The sequence below is a fragment of the Lissotriton helveticus genome, chromosome 8 (assembly GCF_964261635.1).
Source record: "Lissotriton helveticus chromosome 8, aLisHel1.1, whole genome shotgun sequence".
In the NCBI taxonomy this organism is placed as follows: Eukaryota; Metazoa; Chordata; class Amphibia; order Caudata; family Salamandridae; genus Lissotriton; species Lissotriton helveticus.
In genome coordinates, this window is record NC_136069.1 from 389,692,222 (window position 1) to 389,715,047 (window position 22,826).

The following is a 22,826-nucleotide window of genomic DNA, read 5'->3' on the forward strand; positions in this document are numbered from 1 at the left end:
ACGTTAGCATAGGAAAGGATGTCAATGTCATGTGTGTGGATAAAGATGGCCACCTGCGTTAAAGTGGATGGGACTGATCCTGCAGGGACATAATACAACAGCATTCTTGCAACGTGAGAAAATAGCAACTTGGCAGCCAAACCTCCAGGTGGAATTTCAGACAAATTAGACAAAAATCATGTGTAAGGTCTATTTGGTTTGGGATTTCAGGAATAGATAAATAGAAACTGTCATCCAGTGCAAGAGGAAAGAAATTGAGCTAACAGCACTAGTGGGTGCGATGCATGGTTGTTTGCCTCAAAGTAATTGCTAACTCTGCTGTCATTTACTCCCATGAGTTTGTGGAAAGAGGTGCAGGGGTATTAACGGAAATATTCTTCCAGGAAGCAAGAACTTTCCTATTGTTCTGCCCATGTAGCATTAACAAGAGTATCAAGGTTCAGATGGCTATGAAGCCATTTTTGGGGGGGGGGGGTTGCTCACGTAAACTAGAACTCAGCTACATCAGAGCAGTGAAGCGGGACTGTATGTTAGTAATTGCTCTCAATATGATCATTCAAATCATGAATGAGAAAAAGTCCAGCCGCTATGTTAAATGCTTTCAAAGGCATAGTAGAATTCTATTAACTCTTGGCTGAGGGGCGTTTCTCAACCATCCAATCCATAATTTACATAAACTGCGGTGGTTCCAGGCACAACTCTCCCATGATGTTGCACCGTTCAGCTTCCTCCCCATCTCTCTGAGTACTTTCTCCTGCTTTATCTCATTTAACTGCTTTCTCCTTCCTTTCTCCTAGTTGTTTTGAGTTGTTTCTCCTTTTTTTGCCGTGTTTTACTGCCTTCTCCTTCCTTTCCCCCATTTTTGAGAGCTTTCTCCTACTTTTACATCATTTTTTTTTACTGCATTCACCTTCCTTTCCCCGCTTTTCTGAGTGCTTTCTCCTATTTTCGCCTTGTGATTCTTCTTTCTCCTCCCTTCCCCTGTCTTTCTGAGTGCTTTCTCCTGCTTTTGTGTATTTTTGTTACTGCTTTCTCCTTTCTCCACCCGTTTTTCTGAGTTCTTACTTTTGATTTTCCCTCATTTTTCACTGCTTACATGGCTGTTTGAATGAACAGAGCACTGCGAAGCAACTAGCAACTCCAGCGCTTTAAGACCCTCATGGGTGATTTGCCACACTTTATGAATCCTGGTTGATTGATTGTAACTTTATATGCACCATCGGAAGCATTTTATCTGGAGAATGATATGTATATTAAATATAATGCCTGTGTAATATCATTGTTGTGCTTATAATTATATCTAATAATTATATATATGTTTTTCCAGCTGGCATTATCAAAGAGAGCTGGTAAGTGTATTAACCCTGTTATTGTTACAAAATGTTACAAATATCAACTTTTGCCAGCTTTTTTTTCAGCCTAGTCTGAGCCTAGTGGTGGTCGGAGTGCAGGGTAGTACAAATCTCCCATGTATCACAGTTCTAAGACAGGCTGTATAATACTTATAATAGTGCTGTAAAGAACACACACCTTCTGTGGGACTATCTTGTCAGAGCAGAAAACTATGATGGAACACATATTGATATGTAATTTTTTTATTATTTAATGAATACATTTTATTCTGTGGTGCAGACTCCACCCAGCTAGGTTCCATATTGCTGAACAAAAGTAGCATTAAGCTAGATACGCAAGATACGCAACATTTTTGGGATATAACTCTAATTTCTAACTCGGAGTACGAGGTTTGGTCTCACATTTCAGTATATCCCTGTTAAGAACCATATCACGCACATCGGTATCTAGGTTACTAGATTCCTGATTATAATGATAGAGTAACAGACCATTATTCTGATCGCGAGCCACGCTATTAGATCACTGATGTTGGCATTTTAACTCTTAACACTATGTTTACCTGCCGTGCACACTGTATTAACATCTGAACAAGCACTTTATCGTTTTTCAATCATTTCCATTACACAGTTATGACGTACAGAAATCATTTCTATTGTTATTGATCCAGGGTGTGGATCCTCATTGAGATTTATGTTTAATTTAGATTTCCCCTGAAGAAGTGCACAACTGTGCACGAAATGCATTGGGAATGCCTTCAGGAATGCTTGTTTAATGAAATAACAGAAATGATTTACAACTAAATGGATTAGATTCATTAAACCAATGTAAAGTCTGAATAAAGAAAATCATATTTGCGCAAAACATTGAAGATTGAATTTTTTTGGAGATACAATCAGCATCAAATTACACAACCGCCCCCAGCGGCTAACAGTGAGCCCACAGCGTCCCCCACTAAGCATAGAGAGCGCAATTTTCCACTAGCTGTAGACAGAACAGATATCTTGTAATCCACTGAAAGAGAGATGTAAATTACAAGACCACCCTTTGGTCTTCCTACAGGTGAAGGAGTGGCTGGAATAAAGAAGGACTTGTCAATCAACCATGTTCGTGTAAACATATCACACAAAATTATTATATTAATACATTCCACAGCGGGTCGGAAAACTTGTTGGCTAGCCCTGCAAAACGCCACGATACAAAATGTCTGCACATTCACCCTGGATCCCCTGGATTTTACCTGCAGTATCCTGCTGGGCAGATGGTTTCAGTATAGCCATGGGAAAGGCTAGTCATACGGGATCTACCTGTTTTGGAGGGTAATCTATTAAGTGAGCAAATACATGGAGGAGGGGAGGCCCCTTAGAGGAATTTGTCTGTCATTCATTTGCCAGAAGAATCAACATCATATGTTGTGATACTGGAGAATGTGCCGACCCTTCCCCCAAGGCGCTACAGAGGATTTTTTACAACTAAAGAATTAAGTCCTACATTGGTTATCTTGTAACACCTTTCACTAAAAGAATGTCCTTTCATTGATTTAGTTGTTACTTCCTCTAGAGCTAGGGGATAGCAACCAAGAGGCGACCAATAGTGGGTGGGGGGTTCCTAGGTGTGTGATGGTAATAATCTCAAGAACAAAATTCCGGAGAGGATTATAAGTATAACCAACCAATTGTTATGGGTAGGAAGGGAAAAAGACTCTTTTCTTTTAATAGCATTCACTCACTCTAATAGTGACATGCTTCATCATAGGGCTCACCCTAACTCCTAAAGGTCAGGGTGGGCTCAACCGTGTTTCAGGGAGCACTTAAAGGGGGCTTACCATTAAAGATAAAATTCCTCATCCACTCTTAAAGAAATCTTTAATAATGGAGTGGGAGGGAAGGTTAAAATGTATACAAACGGGTGTTAGAATGTGATGATCCTATGACCCTAAATTCAGCACCAACATGTTTCATCCCTTCCTATCTGGCATAAATAGGTGTGGGCTTTCATCAGGGTGGAACGTAATAAAGTTACTTCCCCCCAAGACGTGAGTACATATAAACAATTTGTCTCAAGCACTTCTAAGTGTTAAAAATGGAACAAGCCTAATGCTTGGAGTGCAGGAGGGAGGCCTTGTAGTCACACTTTCATCAAAGGTCCTGCCCTGCTGGAAACATACTGATACTCAAGCTCCACAGTTTGTAACACCACCTTGGGTAGGAGAGTGGAGAAGAATATTAACATTGTGCAAAGAGTTAACTGGATAGGTGGCTCTCTGAAGTCCTGTATGGGCGACAGAGTTATAAATATTTTTAACAGACCCCACATTGTAGAAAGGGTTTTGGCTACATATTTGATCTCCGGCTGTTTGGGTCCTATGTCAACCATCATGGCCCTACCTCTTGTTTTTTTTATAAACCCGAGCTAGCAGAACGTAACCATATGGCAAATGCATTTAGGGCCCCATGCAACAGATGCACACCATCAAATCTATTTAGCAGGAATGTTCGCCCTAATTTGTCTTTTAATCCACCCGCTATAATTGGATGGCTCAAGGCCAATTGGACCCAGTTCTGCGTCCGCTGGAACTCACAAACCGTTTTTCATCCTTAGCTGCCATGGATGATTGTTATTGACTTAGGCTGGAATGGTCCCTTGTTACTTATTGCTAAATGTGGGTGTTAAATTGGTATTATTGGTGCGCAAACCACCCTTGCTTCTTTCTGCTCCTCTTTTGCCTCTTTCTGCATTCCTCTTGCTTTTTTCTGCACCTTTCTTCCTTTTTCTGCATTTCTCTTGCTTTTTTCTGTACCTTTCTTCTTTTTTCTGTACTTCTCTTGCCTCTTTCTGCACATCTCTTCCGCTTTCTGCACCTCTCTTCTTTCTGCATCTCTGTTGCTTCCTTCTGCATGTCTCTTGCTTTATTCTTCTGCACCCTTTTTGCCACTTTCTGTACCTCTGTTGCTTCTTTCTGTACTTCTCTTGCTTCTTTCTGCCCCCTCTATCGGCACCTCTCTTACCTCTTTCTGCACTTCTTGTGCATCTTTGTGAACCCCGCTTGCTTCTTTCTGCACTTCCTCTGGTCCTTTCTTCACTTTTTTTTGTAATTGTTTTATTGATGAAACATAACCAACAATAAAGCAATGCTTTGAAGCAATGTTATCAATTAGGTATAAAATCATGGTGAGCTGATCAACATTACATTAGTAACATGACCCTAAGTTCAGAAGTGACCATTCGGTAGTAAATGTATCATCGAGTCTCATTCTATCACGTCGCAGTTCAACTGTTGGAGACAAACATCTATCCCCCTGTACTTATTCCACATACCCCATTTGCGATCCCACTTTTTGGGGCATCCCCTGTGTTTGAAGACATCCTTTTCAGCTATCATGGCTCTATCCATTGCGACTGCCGAATCACAAATACTAGGCATCGCTCCTGCGCCCCATTTCTGTGCAATGTTCCATTTTGCGATGGCCCATCCCAACGAGACCCATGTTTTCTCAGTCTGTGTAAGGCCTGTGGCATTCCGCACATTTAGTAGGCAACGTTTTGGGGAGGCCGTCTTACCCCAGCCCTCTCCATTTCTTTAGTAATAGCGTCCCATAAGACAGGATAACTGGAAATTCCCAGATAGTGTGAAAAAAGGACCCCATAGTCTGAGACAAGAAGGCTCCAACCATCTGCCCATTTTGACTAAATCTTCCGCAGCCAGATAAGCTAAATGCAGGATCCTAAGTTGGACCAGACGCAGTCTCCTGGGGATGGCCACCTCTCTAGAGGAGGTCAAGGCATCGCGCCAATCGTCCACCACGAGTGCACCCAGTTCCGACTCCCAGTCTTGCCGCAGACACACTAAAAGGTCCGGGTGGCTATTGATCAATTTTATTTAACTTGGGGGATATGTCCTTTTTGTTCATGGGATCAAGTTTTAACCTATCTTCTATTGGAGAGGCCTCTGCAAGTGAGTCGCCCCTTGGCAGCACTGTTTTGAGCGCATGGCTAATCTGTAAATATCTAAATGTTTTGGCTTGCGCAAACTCATATTTCTTCTGGAGGTCTGTGAAAGTGGCCAGTCCCCCTGAATTCCACATGTCCCCCACCGTTGAGATGCCAATTAGGTCCCTCGTATCAAACGCGGGGCATTCGCTCAGACGACCCAACAGTTTGTGTGACCAGAGTGGTGTCGCGAGTGTGTTTCTGTTGTGCCAATATTCGGGTCCCCATGGTCCCCGTGTGCCCAATGATTAATCGCGACCAGCTGAGATTCTTGATAATCTAACCTGGGGTCAGGTAGTGCAATGCCCCAATCATACCATCCCGCTGATAACTTTTTCATGGCAATTCGTGGTGCTCGGACATCCCACAGCAGTGTGTGCACGGCACTGTCAATGCTAGTGAAGTAGGAGTCAGGGATTCCATCGGGGGTGTTTTGCGACACATAAAGAAAGCGCAGCAGCGCCAGGATTTTAAAAAGGGCTGCATGTCCTTAAAGAGTCAGGGGGAGGGAGCGCCAGTATTTGACATCGGCACGGAAGCGTCTCAAAGGTTCCTGCTGGTTTGCTTCACAAAATTGGGCAGGGGCAGTCGTGATGTATACCTAAATAGCGGAAGCCCTCTGGCCCTACAGGGATGTCATATTCTCTTGGAGTACGTGGCGGTGGCCCCCACAGTATGTATAGCTGAGATTTTGGCCTTCATTGAATACCCTGAGTGATTGCCAAATATGCAGTAAATGTGGAGGATATGATCAAGGATAGATGTAGAGGCCATGTATAACAGAATATTGTCCGCGTACACAGAGTTGCAGTCTTTGTGATTCTCTGTCCATTTGAGTACAAGGATCAGTCGGTCTCCCCTCACCCAGACTGCTAGTTGCTCTACCACCAAGGCAAATATTAGGGGCGATAAGGAACAACCTTGCTGGGTTCCCCTTCCCAATTGGAACTGTCTGGAGGTATGTCGATTCACCACAACATGAGTGATCGGGCAGGCATATAGTAGTTGAACCCACTTTATGAAGTTGTATACAAATCCCATTCTCTCCAGGACCGCAAACAGAACATTTCATTCAGTGGTATTAAATTCCATTTTGGCATCGGGGGACAGTAGGGCTGCATCTTCCCTGATTGTGTGATGTCTGCCCAGTACCCCGTTTATTTGTCGTAGGTTCAGGGAGGTATTCTGGCCAGGCATAAAGCCTGACTGGTCTGGGTGTATCAGACCGGTGATAAGGGGGATGAGTCTGTTGGCCAGTAATTTTGCAAGTATTTTTGCTTCTACTGTAAGAAGGGAAATTTGCCTGTATGCCTTGCAATCACCAGAAGGCTTGCCCTGTTTGTGGATAACCACAATTGAGACTGGTCTGATATCTTTTGGCAGCATCCCTTCTCCAAAACTTTCAAGGTACATTTGGCACAAATAGGGGGATACGTTGGAAGCCATTGGTATACAAAATTCAATCAGGAACCCATAAGGTCCCATGGCCTTGCCCGATTGGATGTTGCAAATCCCCAATTGGATTTCCTCCTCCGTGCCCCCATCTTGATAATTGTTCTTTTTTATTGCAAGTTAGGCAAGGAGCTTGCCTGTTCTCTCCCCGTGTTCATATATTTTATGACAGGTTGGTTTGTATTTCGCCTTGGCTGCCTCTGTGAGGAGCTGTATATAGTCTAGTCTCATGACCGCCAGCGACTGCTGCGCATTGTGATCGGGGTTTGTGCTAGTGCCATTTCCCTCTGGAGGATATCTGCCTAAAGTTGATCTATGTGTTTAGTTAGTTCCCTCTTGTAGCCCACCATCAGAGCGAGGGCCCTCCCCTTCACCACCGCACCAAATGCACCCCGCAGGATTTGGGCTGAGTTGACCGAGCCAACGTTTTCTTAGAAGTATAGTTTATTATCCTTCATTAATGCCCCCTTGATGTGTGGTACTTTAAGCGCCGATGGATTTATAGTCAGGGTCGTGCACTGAGGTTGGGGGCCAACTGACATCCTGGTAAGAATGGGAGAGGGGTCCAAGATTCCCTGCGCAAGACAGCAGGATTCACAGAATTTCTTCACCTCTCTTGCTTCTTTATGCACCCATTTTCCCTCTTTCTGCACCTATCTTGCTTCTTTTTACACTTCTCTTGCTTCTTTCTTCACCTCTGTTGCCTGTTCCTGCAAATCTCTTGCCTCTTTCTGCACTTCTCTTGCTTCTTTCTGTACTTGTCTTGCCTCTTTCTGCATTTTTGTTGCCTCTTTCAAAACTTCTCTTGCTTCTTTCTGCACCCGTCCTGCCTCTTTCTATACCTCTGTTGCTTCTTTCTGCACTTCTCTTGCTTCTTTTTGCACCTCTATTGCTTTTTTCTGCATCGATCTTGCCTCTTTCTGCACCTATCTTGCCTCTTTCTGCACCTCTCTTGTCCCTTTTTGCAGTTCTCTTGTCTCTTTCTGCACCTTTGTTGCTTCTTTCTGCACCCCTCTTGCCTCTTTCTGTACCCTTCTTGCATCTTTCTGTACCCTTAGTCCCTCTTTCTGCACCTCTCTTGCTTGTTTCTTCACCTCTCTTAACTCTTTCTGCACCTCTGTTGCTTCTTTCTGCATTTCTCTTTCTGCGCCCCTCTTGCCTCTTTCTGCACCTCTGTTCCTACTTTCTGCACCTCTGTTCCTACTTTCTGCACTCCTCTTGCTTCTTTCTGCACCTCTCTTGCAAATGTTTGCACCCTTCTTGCCTCTTTCTGCTTCCCCTTTCCTCTGTCTGGACCTCTCTTGCCTCTGTCTGCACCCCTGTTCTATCTTTATGCACCTCCTTTGCCTCTCTCTGCACACTTGCTCCCTCTTTCTGCACCTCTCTTGCCTGTTTCTCCACCCTTCTTGCCTCTTTTTGAACCCCTGTTCCTTCTTTCTGCACCTGTCTTAGATGTTTCTGCAACTCTCTTGCCTCTTTCTGCAATTCTCTTGTCTACTTCTGTACGTTTGTTGCTTTATCTGAACTTTTCTTTCCTCTTTCTACACCCCCCTTGCGTGTTTCTTCACTTCTCTTGCCTCTTTCTGCACCTCAGTTGCTTCTTTCTGCACTTCTCTAGGCTCTTTCTGCATCCCTGTTCCTTGTTTATGCACTTCTCTTGCTTCGTTCTGCACCTCTCTTGCTTCTTTCTGTACCCCTGTTTCTTCTTTCTGCACTCGTCTTCCCTCTTTCTACACCTCTCTTGTCTCTCGGTGCACTTCTGTTTCCTCTTTCTGCACCCCTCTTGCTTATTTCTGCACTTCTATTGCATCTTTCTGCATTTCTGTTGCTTCTTTCTGCACTTCTCTTGCTTCTTTCTGCATATCTGTTCTTTCTTTCTGCACTTCTTATGCCTCTTTCTGCACCTCTGTTACTTCTTTCAGCACTTCTCTAGCCTCTTTCAGCAAACCTGTTCCCTCTTTCTGCAAATCTATTGCCTGTTTCTGCACCTCTATGGGCTCTTTCTGCACACCTGTTCCCTCTTTCTGCACCTGTCTTGCCTGTTTCTGAAACTCTCTTGAAACGTATTGCAGTTCTCTTGCCTGTTTCTGCAACTCACTTGCCTGTTTCTGCAACTCGCTTGCCTCTTTCTGCACCTCTTGTGCTTCTTTCTGTACTTCTCTTGCCTCCTTGAGCATTTCTGGTTCTTTATGCACTTCTCTTACCTCTTTCTACATTTCTGGTGCTTCTTTCTGCACTTCTCTTACCTCTTTCTGCAACCCTCTTGCCTCCTGTTGCTTGTGTATACACTTCCATTGCTTCTTTCTGCAATTCTCTGGCTTCTTTCTGCACCCCTGTTTCCTATTTCTGCACTCATATTTTCTCTTTCTGCACTTCTCTTGTTTCTTTGTGCACTTATGTTGCCTCTTCCTGTACCTCTCTTGCTTCTGTCAGCACTTCTCTTGCCTCTTTCTGCAATTTTGTTGCTTCTTTCTGCTCTTCTATTGCCTTTTTCTGCACCCCTCTTGTCCCTTTCTGCACCCCTCTTCCCTTTTCTGCACCTCTCTTGCCTCTTTCTGTACCCTACTTCCCCCTGTGTGTACCTCTCTTGCCTCTTTCTGTACCCATGTTCCTTCTTTCTGTACCTCGCTTGCCTGTTTCTCCACCTCTCTTGCCTCTTTCTGCACCCCTGTTCCTTCTTTCTGCACCTGTCTTGGCTGTTTCTGCAACTCTCTTGCCTCTTTCTGCCGTTCTAGTGCCCACTTCTGTACCTCTGTTGCTTCTATTTGCACTTTTCCTGCCTCTTTCTGCACCCCTCTTGCGTGTTTCTGTACTTCTCTTCCCTCTTTCTGCACCTCTCTTGCTTCTTTATGCACCCCTGTTTCTTCTTTCTGCACTCAACTTCCCTCTTTCTGTACCTCTCTTGTCCCTTTGTGCACTTCTTTTGCCTCTTTCTGCACCTCTCTTGCTTCTTTCTGCACTTCTGAGACCTCTTTCTGCATTTCTGTTGCTTGTTTCTGTACTTCTCTTGCCTCCTTCTACATATCTGTTCCTTCTTTCTGTACTTTTCTTGCCTCTTTCTGCACCTCTGTTACTTCTTTCAGCACTTCTCTAGCCTCTTTCAGCACCCCTGTTCCCTCTTTTTGCAAATCTCTTCACTGTTTCTGTACCTCTCTTGACTCTTTCTGCACCCCGTTCCCTCTTTCTACACCTCTCTTGCCTGTTTCTGCAACTCTCTTGCCACTTATTGCAGTTCTCTTGCCTGTTTCTGCATCTCACTTGCCTCTTTCTGCACCTCGTTTGCCCTTTTCTGCACCTCTTTATCTTCTTTCTGCACTTCTCTTGCCTCCTTCTGCATTTCTGTTTCTTCTTTATGCACTTCTCTTTTTCCATTTCTGTTGCTTCTTTATGTACTTCTCTTGCCTCTTTCTGCAACCCTGTTGCATCTTTCTGTATCTCTGTTTCTTGTGTATGCACTTCCCTCGCTTCTTTTGCACCCCTGTTTCCTCCTTCTGCACTCGTATTCTCTCTTTCTGCACCTCCCTTGTTTCTTTGTGCAGTTATGTTGCTTCTTTCTGCACCTCTCTTGCCTCTTTCTGCAATTCTGTTGCTTCTTTATGCACTTCTATTGCCTCTTTCTGCATATCTGTTCTTTCTTTCTGCACTTCTCTTGCTTCTTTCTGCATATCTCTTGCCTGTTTCTGCACCTCTCTTGCATCTTTCTGCATCCCTGTTCCTTGTTTATGCACTTCTCTTGCTTCATTCTGCACCTCTCTTGCTTCTTTCTGTACCCCTGTTTCTTCTTTCTGCACTCGTCTTCCCTCTTTCTACACCTCTCTTGTCTCTCGGTGCACTTCTTTTTCCTCTTTCTGCACCCCTCTTGCTTATTTCTGCACTTCTATTGCATCTTTCTGCATTTCTGTTGCTTCTTTCTGCACTTCTCTTGCTTCTTTCTGCATATCTGTTCTTTCTTTCTGCACTTCTTATGCCTCTTTCTGCACCTCTGTTACTTCTTTCAGCACTTCTCTAGCCTCTTTCAGCAAACCTGTTCCCTCTTTCTGCAAATCTATTGCCTGTTTCTGCACCTCTATGGGCTCTTTCTGCATACCTGTTCCCTCTTTCTGTACCTTTCTTGCCTGTTTCTGAAACTCTCTTGAAACTTTTTGCAGTTCTCTTGCCTGTTTCTGCAACTCACTTGCCTGTTTCTGCAACTCGCTTGCCTCTTTCTGCACCTCTTGTGCTTCTTTCTGTACTTCTCTTGCCTCCTTGAGCATTTCTGGTTCTTTATGCACTTCTCTTACCTCTTTCTACATTTCTGGTGCTTCTTTCTGCACTTCTCTTACCTCTTTCTGCAACCCTCTTGCCTCCTGTTGCTTGTGTATACACTTCCATTGCTTCTTTCTGCAACTCTCTGGCTTCTTTCTGCACCCCTGTTTCCTATTTCTGCACTCATATTTTCTCTTTCTGCACTTCTCTTGTTTCTTTGTGCACTTCTGTTGCCTCTTCCTGTACCTCTCTTGCTTCTGTCAGCACTTCTCTTGCCTCTTTCTGCAATTTTGTTGCTTCTTTCTGCTCTTCTATTGCCTTTTTCTGCACCCCTCTTGTCCCTTTCTGCACCCCTCTTCCCTTTTCTGTACCTCTCTTGCCTCTTTCTGCACCCTACTTCCCTCTGTGTGTACCTCTCTTGCCTCTTTCTGTACCCATGTTCCTTCTTTCTGTACCTCGCTTGCCTGTTTCTCCACCTCTCTTGCCTCTTTCTGCACCCCTGTTCCTTCTTTCTGCACCTGTCTTGGCTGTTTCTGCAACTCTCTTGCCTCTTTCTGCCGTTCTAGTGCCCACTTCTGTACCTCTGTTGCTTCTATTTGCACTTTTCCTGCCTCTTTCTGCACCCCTCTTGCGTGTTTCTGTACTTCTCTTGCCTCTTTCTGCACCTCTCTTGCTTCTTTCTGCACCCCTGTTTCTTCTTTCTGCACTCGTATTCCCTCTTTCTGTACCTCTCTTGTCCCTTTGTGCACTTCTTTTGCCTCTTTCTGCACCTCTCTTGCTTCTTTCTGCACTTCTGTGTCCTCTTTCTGCATTTCTGTTGCTTGTTTCTGTACTTCTCCTGCCTCCTTCTACATATCTGTTCCTTCTTTCTGTACTTCTCTTGCCTCTTTCCGCACCTCTGTTACTTCTTTCAGCACTTCTCTAACCTCTTTCAGCACCCCTGTTCCCTCTTTTTGCAAATCTCTTCACTGTTTCTGTACCTCTCTTGACTCTTTCTGCACCCCGTTCCCTCTTTCTACACCTCTCTTGCCTGTTTCTGCAACTCTCTTGCCACTTATTGTAGTTCTCTTGCCTGTTTCTGCATCTCACTTGCCTCTTTCTGCACCTCGTTTGCCCTTTTCTGCACCTCTGTATCTTCTTTCTGCACTTCTCTTGCCTCCTTCTGCATTTCTGTTTCTTCTTTATGCACTTCTCTTTTTCCATTTCTGTTGCTTCTTTATGTACTTCTCTTGCCTCTTTTTGCAACCCTGTTGCATCTTTCTGTATCTCTGTTTCTTGTGTATGCACTTCCCTCGCTTCTTTTGCACCCCTGTTTCCTCCTTCTGCACTCGTACTCTCTCTTTCTGCACCTCCCTTGTTTCTTTGTGCAGTTATGTTGCTTTTTTCTGCACCTCTCTTGCCTCTTTCTGCAATTCTGTTGCTTCTTTATGCACTTCTATTGCCTCTTTCTGCATATCTGTTCTTTCTTTCTGCACTTCTCTTGCTTCTTTCTGCACATCTCTTGCCTGTTTCTGCACCTCTCTTGCATCTTTCTGAACCCCTGTTCCCTCTTTCTGCATCTCTTTTCACTGTTTCTGCAACTCTCTTGCCTCTTTCTGCAATTCTCTTGCCTGTTTCTATACCTCACTTGCCTCTTTCTGCCCCCTCTTGCCTCTTTCTGTACCTCTGTTGCTTCTTTCAGCATTTCTCTTGCCTATTTCTGTACCTCGCTTTCCTCTTTTGGCACCTCTTTTGTTTCTTTATGCACCCCTCCTGCCTCTCTCTGTAACCCTCTTGCCTCTTTCTGTACCTCCTCACCTTCATTCTGTACTTCTCATGCTTGTTTCTGTACCTTTCTTCCTTCTTACTGCACCCCTCTTACCTTTTTTAGCAGCCCTCTTCCCTCTCTGTGCACTTCTCTTGCCTATTTCTGTACATCTTGTGCCTCTTTCTGCACTCTTCTTCTCTCTTTGTGCACCTCTCTTTCCTCTTTCAGCTGTTCCCTTGCCTCTTTCTGAGTTCAGCTTCAGTCTGCTGTCCTTCATCCAGTCGGCTACGGCCCTCATTCCTCTGTGGAGGTTTGCTTTGGCGGTGTGGGGGTCTTCGGTGAGGGATTTGATCAGCTGGGTGTCGTCGGCGTAGGCGATGATGTTGAGGTTATGTTGTTGCGCGAGGTGGGCGAGAGGAGCCATGTAGATATTGAACATCCTCGGGCTGAGGGAGGATCCGTGTGTGACGCCGCAGATGATCTCGGTGGTTTCTGAGCGAAAGGGTGGGAGGCGGACGCTCTGGGTTCTGACGGAGAGGAAGGATGTGGTCCAGGCCAGGGCCTTCTCTTGAATACCGGCGTCATGAAGGCGTGCTGATAGGGTGCGGTGGCAGACTGTGTCAAAGGCTGCTGATAGGTCCAGGAGGATGAGGGCGGCTGTTTCTCCTTTGTCCATCAGGGTCCTGATGTCGCCAGTGGCGGCGATGAGGGTGGTCTCGGTGCAGTGTTTGCTGCAAAAGCCGGATTGGGAAGGGTCCAGGATATTGTTGTCTTCGAGGTAGCGGGTTAGCTGTTTGTTGACAATCTTCTCTGTCACTTTTGCCGGGAACGGGAGCAGGGAGATGGGACGGAAGTTCTTGAGGTCCTTGGGGTCCGCCTTGGGCTTCTTCAGAAGGGCGTTGATCTCGGCGTGCTTCCAGCTTTCCGGGAAGGTGGCTGTCTCGAAGGAGCAGTTGATAGTTTTCCAGAGGTGGGGCGCGATGGTTGTGCTGGCCTTGTTGAAGACGTGGTGAGGGCAGCAGTCCGATGGGGACCTGGAGTGGATCGAGTTCATGGTTTTGATGGTGTCTTCATCACTGACGCTGGACCAGGTGGTCAGGCGGCAGGTGCGGGTGGTAGTCGCAGGGGTGGTGGACTCGGTGGTGGGTGCGGGGGGGTTGGAGTTGAAGCTGTCGTGGATGTCGGTCATCTTGCGGAGAAAGAAGGCAGCCAGGGAGTCGCACAGGTCTTATGATGGTGGGATGTCGTTGGTGTTGGAGCTGGGGTTGGAGAGTTCTTTCACGATGCTGAAGAGCTCTTTGGTGTTGTGTGCGTTGTTGTCTAGGCGGTCTTTGAAGGCGGTCCTCTTGGCTGTCCTGATGAGTTGGTGGTGTCTGCAGGTGGCGCTCTTGAGGGCTGTGTGGCTGTCTGGTGTTCGGTCGTGGAGCCATTTCTTCTCCAGCTTCCGACAGGTGTGCTTGGAGATCCGGAGGTCTTCGGTGAACCAGGTGGCTTTCTTATTGGTGTGGTTGGTTGTGGAGGTCTTGAGGGGGGCGAGGGTGTTGGCGCAGTCGTTGATCCACTGTGTGAGGTTGGTTGCGGTGGTGTCTGGGTCGGTGGGGTCGGTGGGTGGTCTCCGGGCGAGGGTGGTCGTCAGTTGGTCGTCGGTGACCTTGCCCCAGCAGCGGCGCGGCAGCTGTTGGGTGCGGTGGTGTCTGGTGGGTTTCCTGAAGGTGAAGCGGACGCATCTGTGGTCGGTTCAGTGGGGTTCGGTGGTGTGGTTGAAGGAGACGTGGGGGCTTGCGGAGAAGATGGGGTCAAGTGTGTGTCCAGCGGTGTGGGTGGGTGTCGTCACGAGCTGTTTGAGTCCGAGGTTGGCGATCAGGGCGGTGGAGTTGGCGTCGTTGTTGTTCTCGAGGTGGAAGTTCAGGTCCCCGAGGAGGATGTAGTCCGTGGAGGCGAGGGCGTGGGTGCTGATGAGGTCGGTGATGGTGTAGCTGAACTGTGGTCGGGGTCCTGGAGGTCTGTAGATGAGTGTTCCTCTGAGGGTCGTGTTGGGGTCGGTGTGAATCTGGAAGTGGATGTGCGGGGCGGTGGTGAGGGTGTCGTCGGGGTTAGTTGAGATTCTGATGGAGTCTTTTTGGACAATGACGATTCCACCTCCCACTCCGTTGGCGCGGTCTCTGCGGGAGATCTTGTAGCCCTATGGGATGGCTATGGCGATGTCTGGTGCTGAGGTGGGGTTCAGCCAGGTCTCTGTCAGGAAGGCGACGTCGGGGGCGGTGGAGTCTTGGAGGTCCCAGAGTTCGATGGCGTGCTTGCGAGCGGAGCGGGTGTTGAGGAGGATGCAGCGAAGGTGTTTGGGTTCTTTGGCTGGTGTTTTGGTGGGCTGGATGCTGGTGTAGCTGCAGTTGCAGCAGGTGAAGGGTCCTTAGGTGCGCTTCGGGGTGGCCCGGTAGCAGGGGTGGGCTCGTCCGGTGTTGAGTGCGCGGAGGGTGCTGGAGTCGTAGTGCAGTCTGGCGTAGCGGGGGGCACGGGGTCCAGGGGTTCTGGTGCTGGGCGTGGTCCAGGCACGGACAGGCCCAGACGGGCTTGCCTTTGGGGCGCCCACTGCGCGTGCCCGCTGCGCACGACCACTGCGCTTCCGCGCGGCGTCTTCCATAAATGGCGAAGTGGGAGGGAGGAGCAGCTGGGAGGCGGGAGCGGGGTAGCCAATGGGCGACAGAGGGAGCGTGGCACAGAAGGAAAAGGGGCGGGCCGCAGGGGATCAGCAGCGGGAAGCGGGGGGCACAGAGGCGGGAAACAGTCACGGAGAGTACAAAATAAACAAAATATACTGGCAACAGGCACTTAACAGGGCACAATGCAGGAGAAAAACACTGGGGGCAGTCAGCAACAATACTTCAGGAGTGCGGGTGCAGCGGCGAACACGCGGCAGCAGCGGTGAGGGCAGGAGTCCTGGTCACACACGGGGGGGGGGAGCCGTGCGGTGTGTGGAGCGACTGGCCCTGCGAGCAGGGTCAAGGGTCACAGCTCACCACCGCGCGGCGTCCTCCATAAATGGCCAAGTGGGAGGGAGGAGCAGCTGGGAGGTGTGTGCGGGGTGGCCAATGGGCAACAGAGGGAGCATGACACAGAACGAAAAGGGGCGGGGCCGCAAGGGAGCAGCGTCAGGAAGCTGGGTGGCACAGAGGCGGGAAACAGTAACGGAGAGCACAAAATAAACAAAATAAACTGGCAACAGGCACTAAACAGGGCACAATGCAGGAGAAAAACACTGGGGGCAGTCAGCAACAATACTTCAGGAGTGCGGGTGCAGCGGCGAACCTGCGGCAGCAGCGGTGTGGGCAGGAGTCCTGGTCACACACGGGGGGGGAAGCCATGCGGTGTGTGGAGCGACCGGCCCTGCGAGCAGGGTCAAGGGTCAAGGGCTCTGGTGTGAGGGAAATCTTGCTTCCTTTTGAAGGTTACAATCAAAAGAGAGAGTAAGGGAGTTTATTCACTCAAAGGTGAACTAGAGATCACTCCTATTCCCCTGGGAGGAAATGTATCAAAAACAATGAGAGGAGTATCCCCTATGAAGTTGAAGAACAGACGTATCTGGAGGGCTGGTTTTGGCAAGAAGGAAAAAATTCATCCTTTTGTTTAAAACCCCTCCCTCACCAACCTAGTGGTGACATGCTTCATCATCGGGGTCCACCTTGGCGTCCTAGCGACACCAAGGTGTGCTACGACACCTGAACTACAGTGGAGCGGGTTGTGACTGTGGGTGCGAAAAAATTCAAAGATGTTAAAAATTGTCCTGGTTGTACTCAAAAATTTAATTTTAATTATAGAGCAACTGAACAATGTTTAAAAAATACGAGGGCGAGATCCTGGTAGGGAAGTTACGGCCAAAGGATCTCTATATGTGTTGAGTGGTCAACATGTTTCTACCTTAGGGGCAATTGCCCGGTATTCATCAGGACCAGAAAAAACAGGTGGACAGGGGGTGTGTGCTCCCTAAAAAGCACACCCGTACCTTGATCCCCTGTGTACCTACTGGTAAAACAGCCAGTGGTATGTGCTGCTCAATAAAATAAGTGAGCAGATGAGAAAGTGAAAAAGAGACTCAATTATGAGCTCTCAGGGCTTCAACGGGCAGGGCGTAGGTTCAGTGCCTTAAACGTAACATACTAGTTACTGGCCGGTGAGATCTGATCAGACCTACTCCTAGCGCGAGCCGAGCAGAGGACGCTAGGAGTAGGTCTGATCAGATCTCACCGGCCAGTAACTAGTATGTTACGTTTAAGGCACTGAACCTACGCCCTGCCCGTTGAAGCCCTGAGAGCTCATAATCGAGTCTCTTTTTCACTTTCTCATCTGCTCACTTATTTTATTGAGCAGCACATACCACTGGCTGTTTTACCAGTAGGTACACAGGGGATCAAGGTACGGGTGTGCTTTTTAGGGAGCACACACCCCCTGTCCACCTGTTTTTTCTGGTCCTGATGAATACCGGGCAATTGCCCCTAAGGTAGAAACATGTTGACCACTCAACACATATAGAGATCCTTTGGCCGTAACTTCCCTACCAGGATCTCGCCCTCGTATTTTTTGAACATTGTTCAGTTGCTCTATAATTAAAATTAAATTTTTGAGTACAACCAGGACAATTTTTAACATCTTTGAATTTTTTCGCACCCACAGTCACAACCCGCTCCACTGTAGTTCAGGTGTCGTAGCACACCTTGGTGTCGCTAGGACGCCAAGGTGGACCCCGATGATGAAGCATGTCACCACTAGGTTGGTGAGTGAGGGGTTTTAAACAAAAGGATGAATTTTTTCCTTCTTGCCAAAACCAGCCCTCCAGATACGTCTGTTCTTCAACTTCATAGGGGATACTCCTCTCATTGTTTTTGATACATTTCCTTTTGAAGGTTCCCTCCTTTCTTCCTTGACGGGGCTTGGAGGCATCCTGCCTCAGGGGACCCGGTGCCTCAGCATCTTCTACACCAGCACCTCCCGGCGCCGCATGACCCGGCGTGCCTTTCCCTCCACCCCTCTGTCTCCAGTCCTCTTTGGCAGACTGCCTTTCCCTCCCTGCCACCGCTGTTGACTCCGCCATCACGAGAGGCCTACTGGCTGGAGTCTTGGGGGCGCAGCATGTTCGCCTCGACCAGCCCAGCCCTGCGGGCCCTGAACACCTTGTGTGTGCTGGCTCGGGCCTCCTCTTGTTTGTGGGACTCAGCTGAGTCTCTCGGATCCGCAGCGTCCCAGAAGGGTGGTCAGGTGGATTTACGCCATCATACGTTGGATGGCTGGGAGCTTGCAGCGTTTATTCTCCGATCCGCTCTGGACATCTCGGAGGTGCTGGGCTGGGCCATGGCTTCCTCGGTCGCTCTCCGTCGCCATGCTTGGCTTCGGGATGGAGTATTCCCTGAGAATATTCGGGAGCGACACATTGACCTTCCGTTTGATGGCAGCCTGTTGTTCCATGCCCCGACCGACTCTGCCCTCCAAAGGCCCTTGGCAGGGCTCCGTCCTCCTCCTCCGCCTCAGCCTTACTCTCCTCCTCCTCCGTCCCTTCCTCCGTCCCCTCCTCAGTGACTCCTGAATTGGGTTGATTCTGGGCCTTCTTAGGCCACTTGTTCTGGCTGTGGAGTGTGTTTCTGACCATGGCGTCCTTCTTTAGGACTTTGGCATTGTTGGCTGCTGGACGGCCCTTTTATTGATTATATGTGTTTGGAATTGTTGCGCAGACTTGGCCCTGAGATTAGGCCTTCTGCTTGCTTGGGCTGCTTGTCAAGCCTTTCAAGGGGGTGTTTGGTTCCCTGTGGCTCTTTTGTTTTTCCTCTGCTGCGGAAGTTCTTCCGAAGAGGGCTCCCATATTTTGGGACTTATCGTACCCTAGGTGGAGCAGTGGTAGCTGTCATATGGCTTGAGCTCTTCTGGAGGGTCCTGGTCAGCTTCGGCTGCCTGTTCTCCATGGCGTTTGGGTAGGGTGCATTGCTCCTTGAGGTCGTGTGTGCGGCCACTCATAGTGGTGTGCCCGGGCATCTCCTCCTCTCCCTGCTCCTACCCTGAGGTCTGGGATGATCCTATGTTCTCCCTTGCCAGGCGCTGCCTACTCGGCCTTCCTGGGGCCTCGAGCTGTTCTTCTTGCTTTTGGCGGCTTTTGACTGCCAGCGCTGTTCTGGCTGGCAGGTTGATCTCCACCTGGAGTTGGTTCGCCTTCTTTTCCCTCGCTTCCTTGGGTCTTCTAGGCTTCTTCTTCTTCTTCCTCCCTTCCTGCATTGGCATTGGGCAGAAACTGTGTTGCCTTGAGGGGCAGTGGGGTGCTTCGGCCTCTCCGACCTTGCCCTTGGTTCCTATTCAGCCTTCTTCTACCTCCTACATCCTTTTGGGGTAGGTAGGGGTCTGCTTGTTTTATTTTTCCTTGTCTGGCAGGGATGAGGTTCTACCTGGCCCACAGATCTGGTTCCCTGTGGGGCCCTCTGTTCTGTATTGGCTGGTGGGGTCCTTTCACAGACCCTCCTTCCCAGGGGGTATTGCTAGGGTATCTATTCTACGTGAAGGAATCTGTGGCTAGTAGTCTCTATCAGATGTACGAGTTACTTACCTTCGGTAACGATGTATCTGGTAGAGACGATTCTAGCCGCAGATTCCTTCACGGCCCGCCCTTTGTCCCCTATTCTGCGAGGACCCTTAGGTTGGTCTTCGGTACTTGCCTCCCGGTGAGGGGCTGTATCTTCTGTGTGTGCCTTATTTGTTCTTGATGGCAGGCTCCGTCTGGGGGCGGTTCATTCCTCCTTTGGTTCTTTGGAGGATGGGGTCCCGGTGTTTCGGTGCCCTGCTGCTCTGGCTACTCCAGGTTTGGGGGAGATTTACTTTCTATCCATGTCCTCCCTCCCCTCCCCTCCTTCCATTGCTAACCTCTGATTAAGGGTCATCTGGTCATGTCTTGCCCTTGTCCCTTGTGGGTGGTTGCCCTTTATGTTGGGGTGGCTTAGAGGTTTGTTGTCCCGGTCTGTGTTGGGACTGGACCCCTTCCTTGCTCAGGGTGGGGGTGGTGGGTTTCCGACATGTCCCATGTCCTTATGCATGTTCCTTGCCTCCGGGGCACAGAGTTGGGAGACTGTCTATGTGCTGGCAGGGTGGTTGCACGGGGTTCTGCTCACTTCTTCTTCTTTCCCTGCCTTGGATTCTGCGGTGTGACACTACTGTGGGTGGTGTTGTTAGTCACCGTTTCTTTCCACATTTTCTACTTTTCGCACACTGTTCCCATGTCTCCACAGTTTATTATTTCGTGATTCCGCATTGTGGTGTGGAAAAGTTCTCCGAAGCAAACTGACATAGGCGCGTCGGAGCGGGTCTTATGTGACCTCGCTGATGTCACATGCGCGTGGACGATGCCTGGGCGGAGTCGCGTGATTTCCTCCCGCCCCCGGCACGCAGGGAAGCTGTGGCAAAAATGTTTTCGGATCCAGTCTCACGTCTGGGAGTAATTCTATGTGAAGGAATCTGCGGCTAGAATCGTCTCTACCAGATACATCATTACCGAAGGTAAGTAACTCGTACAACAGCCCTCTTCCCTCTTTTAGCACCTCTCTTGCCTCTTTCTGCACCTCTTGTGCCTCTTTCTGTACCCCTCTTCCCTCTTTGAGCACCTCTCTTTAATCATTCTGCAATTCCCTTGCCTTTGTCTGCACAACTGTTCCTTTTTTCTGCACTTCACAGGTTTTTTTTCTGAACCTCTCTTGTTTCATTCTGCAACTCTGTTGTCTCTCATCATTTCTCTTTTTTCCTTCTGCAACTCTGTTGCTTCTTTCAGCACTTCTCTTGCCTCTTTCTGCTGCACTTCTCTTGCCTGTGTCTGTACCTCTCTTGCTTCTTTCTGCACCTCTCTTGCCTCTTTCTGCACCCATTTCCCCTCTTTCTGCACATCTCTTTCCTGTTTCTGTACCTCTCTTGCTTCTTGCTGTACTTCGTTTGCCTCTTTCTGTACCTCTCTTGCTTCTTTCTGCACTTTTCTTGCCTCTTTCTGCATTTCTTTTGCTTCTTTTCTTCTCTGCTCTCGCCTCTTTCTACATTTCTGTTGCTCCTTTCTGCTTTTCTCTTGCCTCTTTCTGCAACCCTCTTTCCTATTTCTGCAACCCTCTTTCCTTTTTCTGCATCTCTGTTGCTTGTTTATGCACTTCCCTTTCTTGTTTTTTGTACCTTTCTTGCTTCTTTCTGCACCCCTGTTTCCTCTTCCTGCACTCGTCTTCCCTCTTTCTGTACCTCTCTTGTCTCTGTGCACTTCTGTTGCCTCTATCTGCACCCTATGTTGCTTCTTTATGCACTTCTATCGCTTCTTTCTACATATCTGTTGCTTCTTTCTGCATATCTGTTGCTTCTTTCTGCACTTCTCTTGCCTCTTTCTGCATACCTGTTGCTTCTTTCTGCACTTCACTTGCCTCTTTCTGCACCTTCGTTACTTCTTTCAGCACTTCTCTAGCCTCTCAGGACCTGTGTTCCCTCTTTCTGCATACCTCGTGTGTGTTTCTGTACCTCTCTAGCCTCTTTCTGCACCCCTGTTCCCTCTTTCTGCTCCTCACTTGGCTGTTTCTGCAACTCTATTGCCTTTTTCTGCAGTTCTCTTGCCTGTTTCTGTACCTCACTTGCCTCTTTCTGCACCCCTTGCTTCTTTCTGCTCCTCTGTTGCTTCTTTCTGCACTTCTCTTGCCTCTTTTTGCATTTCTGTTTCTTCTTTATGCACTTCTCTTGTCTCTTTCTATATTTCTGTTGCGTTGTTCTGCACTTCTCTTGCCTCTCTGCAACTCTCTTGCCTCTTTCTGCATCTCTGTTGCTTGTGTATGCACTTCTCTTGCTTCTTTCTGCAACTCTCTTGCTTCTTTCTGCTCCCCTCTTTCCTCTTTCTGCACTCATATTCCCCATTTCTGCAAATCTGGTGCTTCATTCTGCACTTGTATTGCCTCTTTCTGCATTTCTCTTACTTCTTTCTGCACTTCTCTTTCCTCTTTCTGTACCTCTGTTCCTACTGTCAGCACTTCTCTAGCCTCTTTCAACACCCCTGTTCCTCTTTTAGCACCCCTGTTCCCTTTTTTCTCTTGCCTGTTTCTGCAAATCTCTTGCCTTTTCTGTACCCCTGTTCCCTCTTTCTGCACCCCACTTCCCTCTTTCTGTACCTCTCTTGCATCTTTATGTACATCTTTTGTTTCTTTCTGTACCCCCTCTCTTGCCTCTTTTTGCACCTCTTTTCCTCTTTCTGTAGCCATCTGCTATCTTTCTGCACCTCTCTTGCCTCTTTCTGCACTTCCCTCTGTATGCACCTCTCTTTCCTCCTCCTGCAGTTTGCTTGCTTCTTTCTGCACATCTGTTGCACCTTTCTGAACTTCACTCGATTTATTTATGCAAATCTCTTGTTTCTTTACCCAACTCTACTGTCTCTTTCATCACTTCTCTTTCTTTTTGCACCTCTTTTGCTTCTTTCAGCACTTCTCTTGCCTCTTTCTGCACCTCTCTTGCCTCTTTCTGCACCTCTTTTGCTTTTTTCTTCTGTACCCCTCAGTTTCTCCTTTCTAGCAGACTCTTGCAAAGAGTTTAGCATGCCAACTGTTACCCTAATCACCTCACAGGAAGACTCTCCCCCCAACTGTAGCACCTCATTCAATAAAGAATTCACGTTTCTCAGTATCAACCTCGCTTCCTAAACATAAAGCGGACATTTTTGATTTTTTGGGCTAGCGAACAACCGGACGCCATGTTTCTCACTGAGACATGGCTACACATAAGCTCTAGTCCTGACGTAGCTGCAGCTCTACCATTTAACTCTGCTATATTCAGGAAAGATAGGGACTTCAAGACAGGTGGTGGCATTGATATAATTTATAAAAAGTCCAACCTGTGCAAATTTGAAGACCTGTCTTTTACGAACTGTGAGGCAGCTTTATTTAAGCTTGCCCTGACCCCTAAGTTCACTTTCTCAGGCATGCTAGTTTATCGTCCCCCAGGGCTGTCCGAGCTATGGGCATCATCTTTTAATGATTTAATTACCTCTTTTCTTTTAAATGCCGCTAAC

The 22,826-nt window shown here is 47.9% G+C and overlaps 1 protein-coding gene across 2 annotated transcripts in view; it reads left to right on the forward strand.

Moving 5' to 3' along the window:
• The window catches only part of LOC144771653 (uncharacterized), a 945,479-nt gene that overhangs the window by 735,586 nt on the left and 187,067 nt on the right, over positions 1-22,826 (forward strand). For both annotated transcript variants that reach the window (XM_078656010.1, XM_078656011.1), the window contains one exon: positions 1,328-1,349. In XM_078656010.1, coding sequence (XP_078512136.1) covers positions 1,328-1,349 — 22 coding nt within the window. The remainder of the gene's footprint in view (positions 1-1,327; positions 1,350-22,826) is intronic.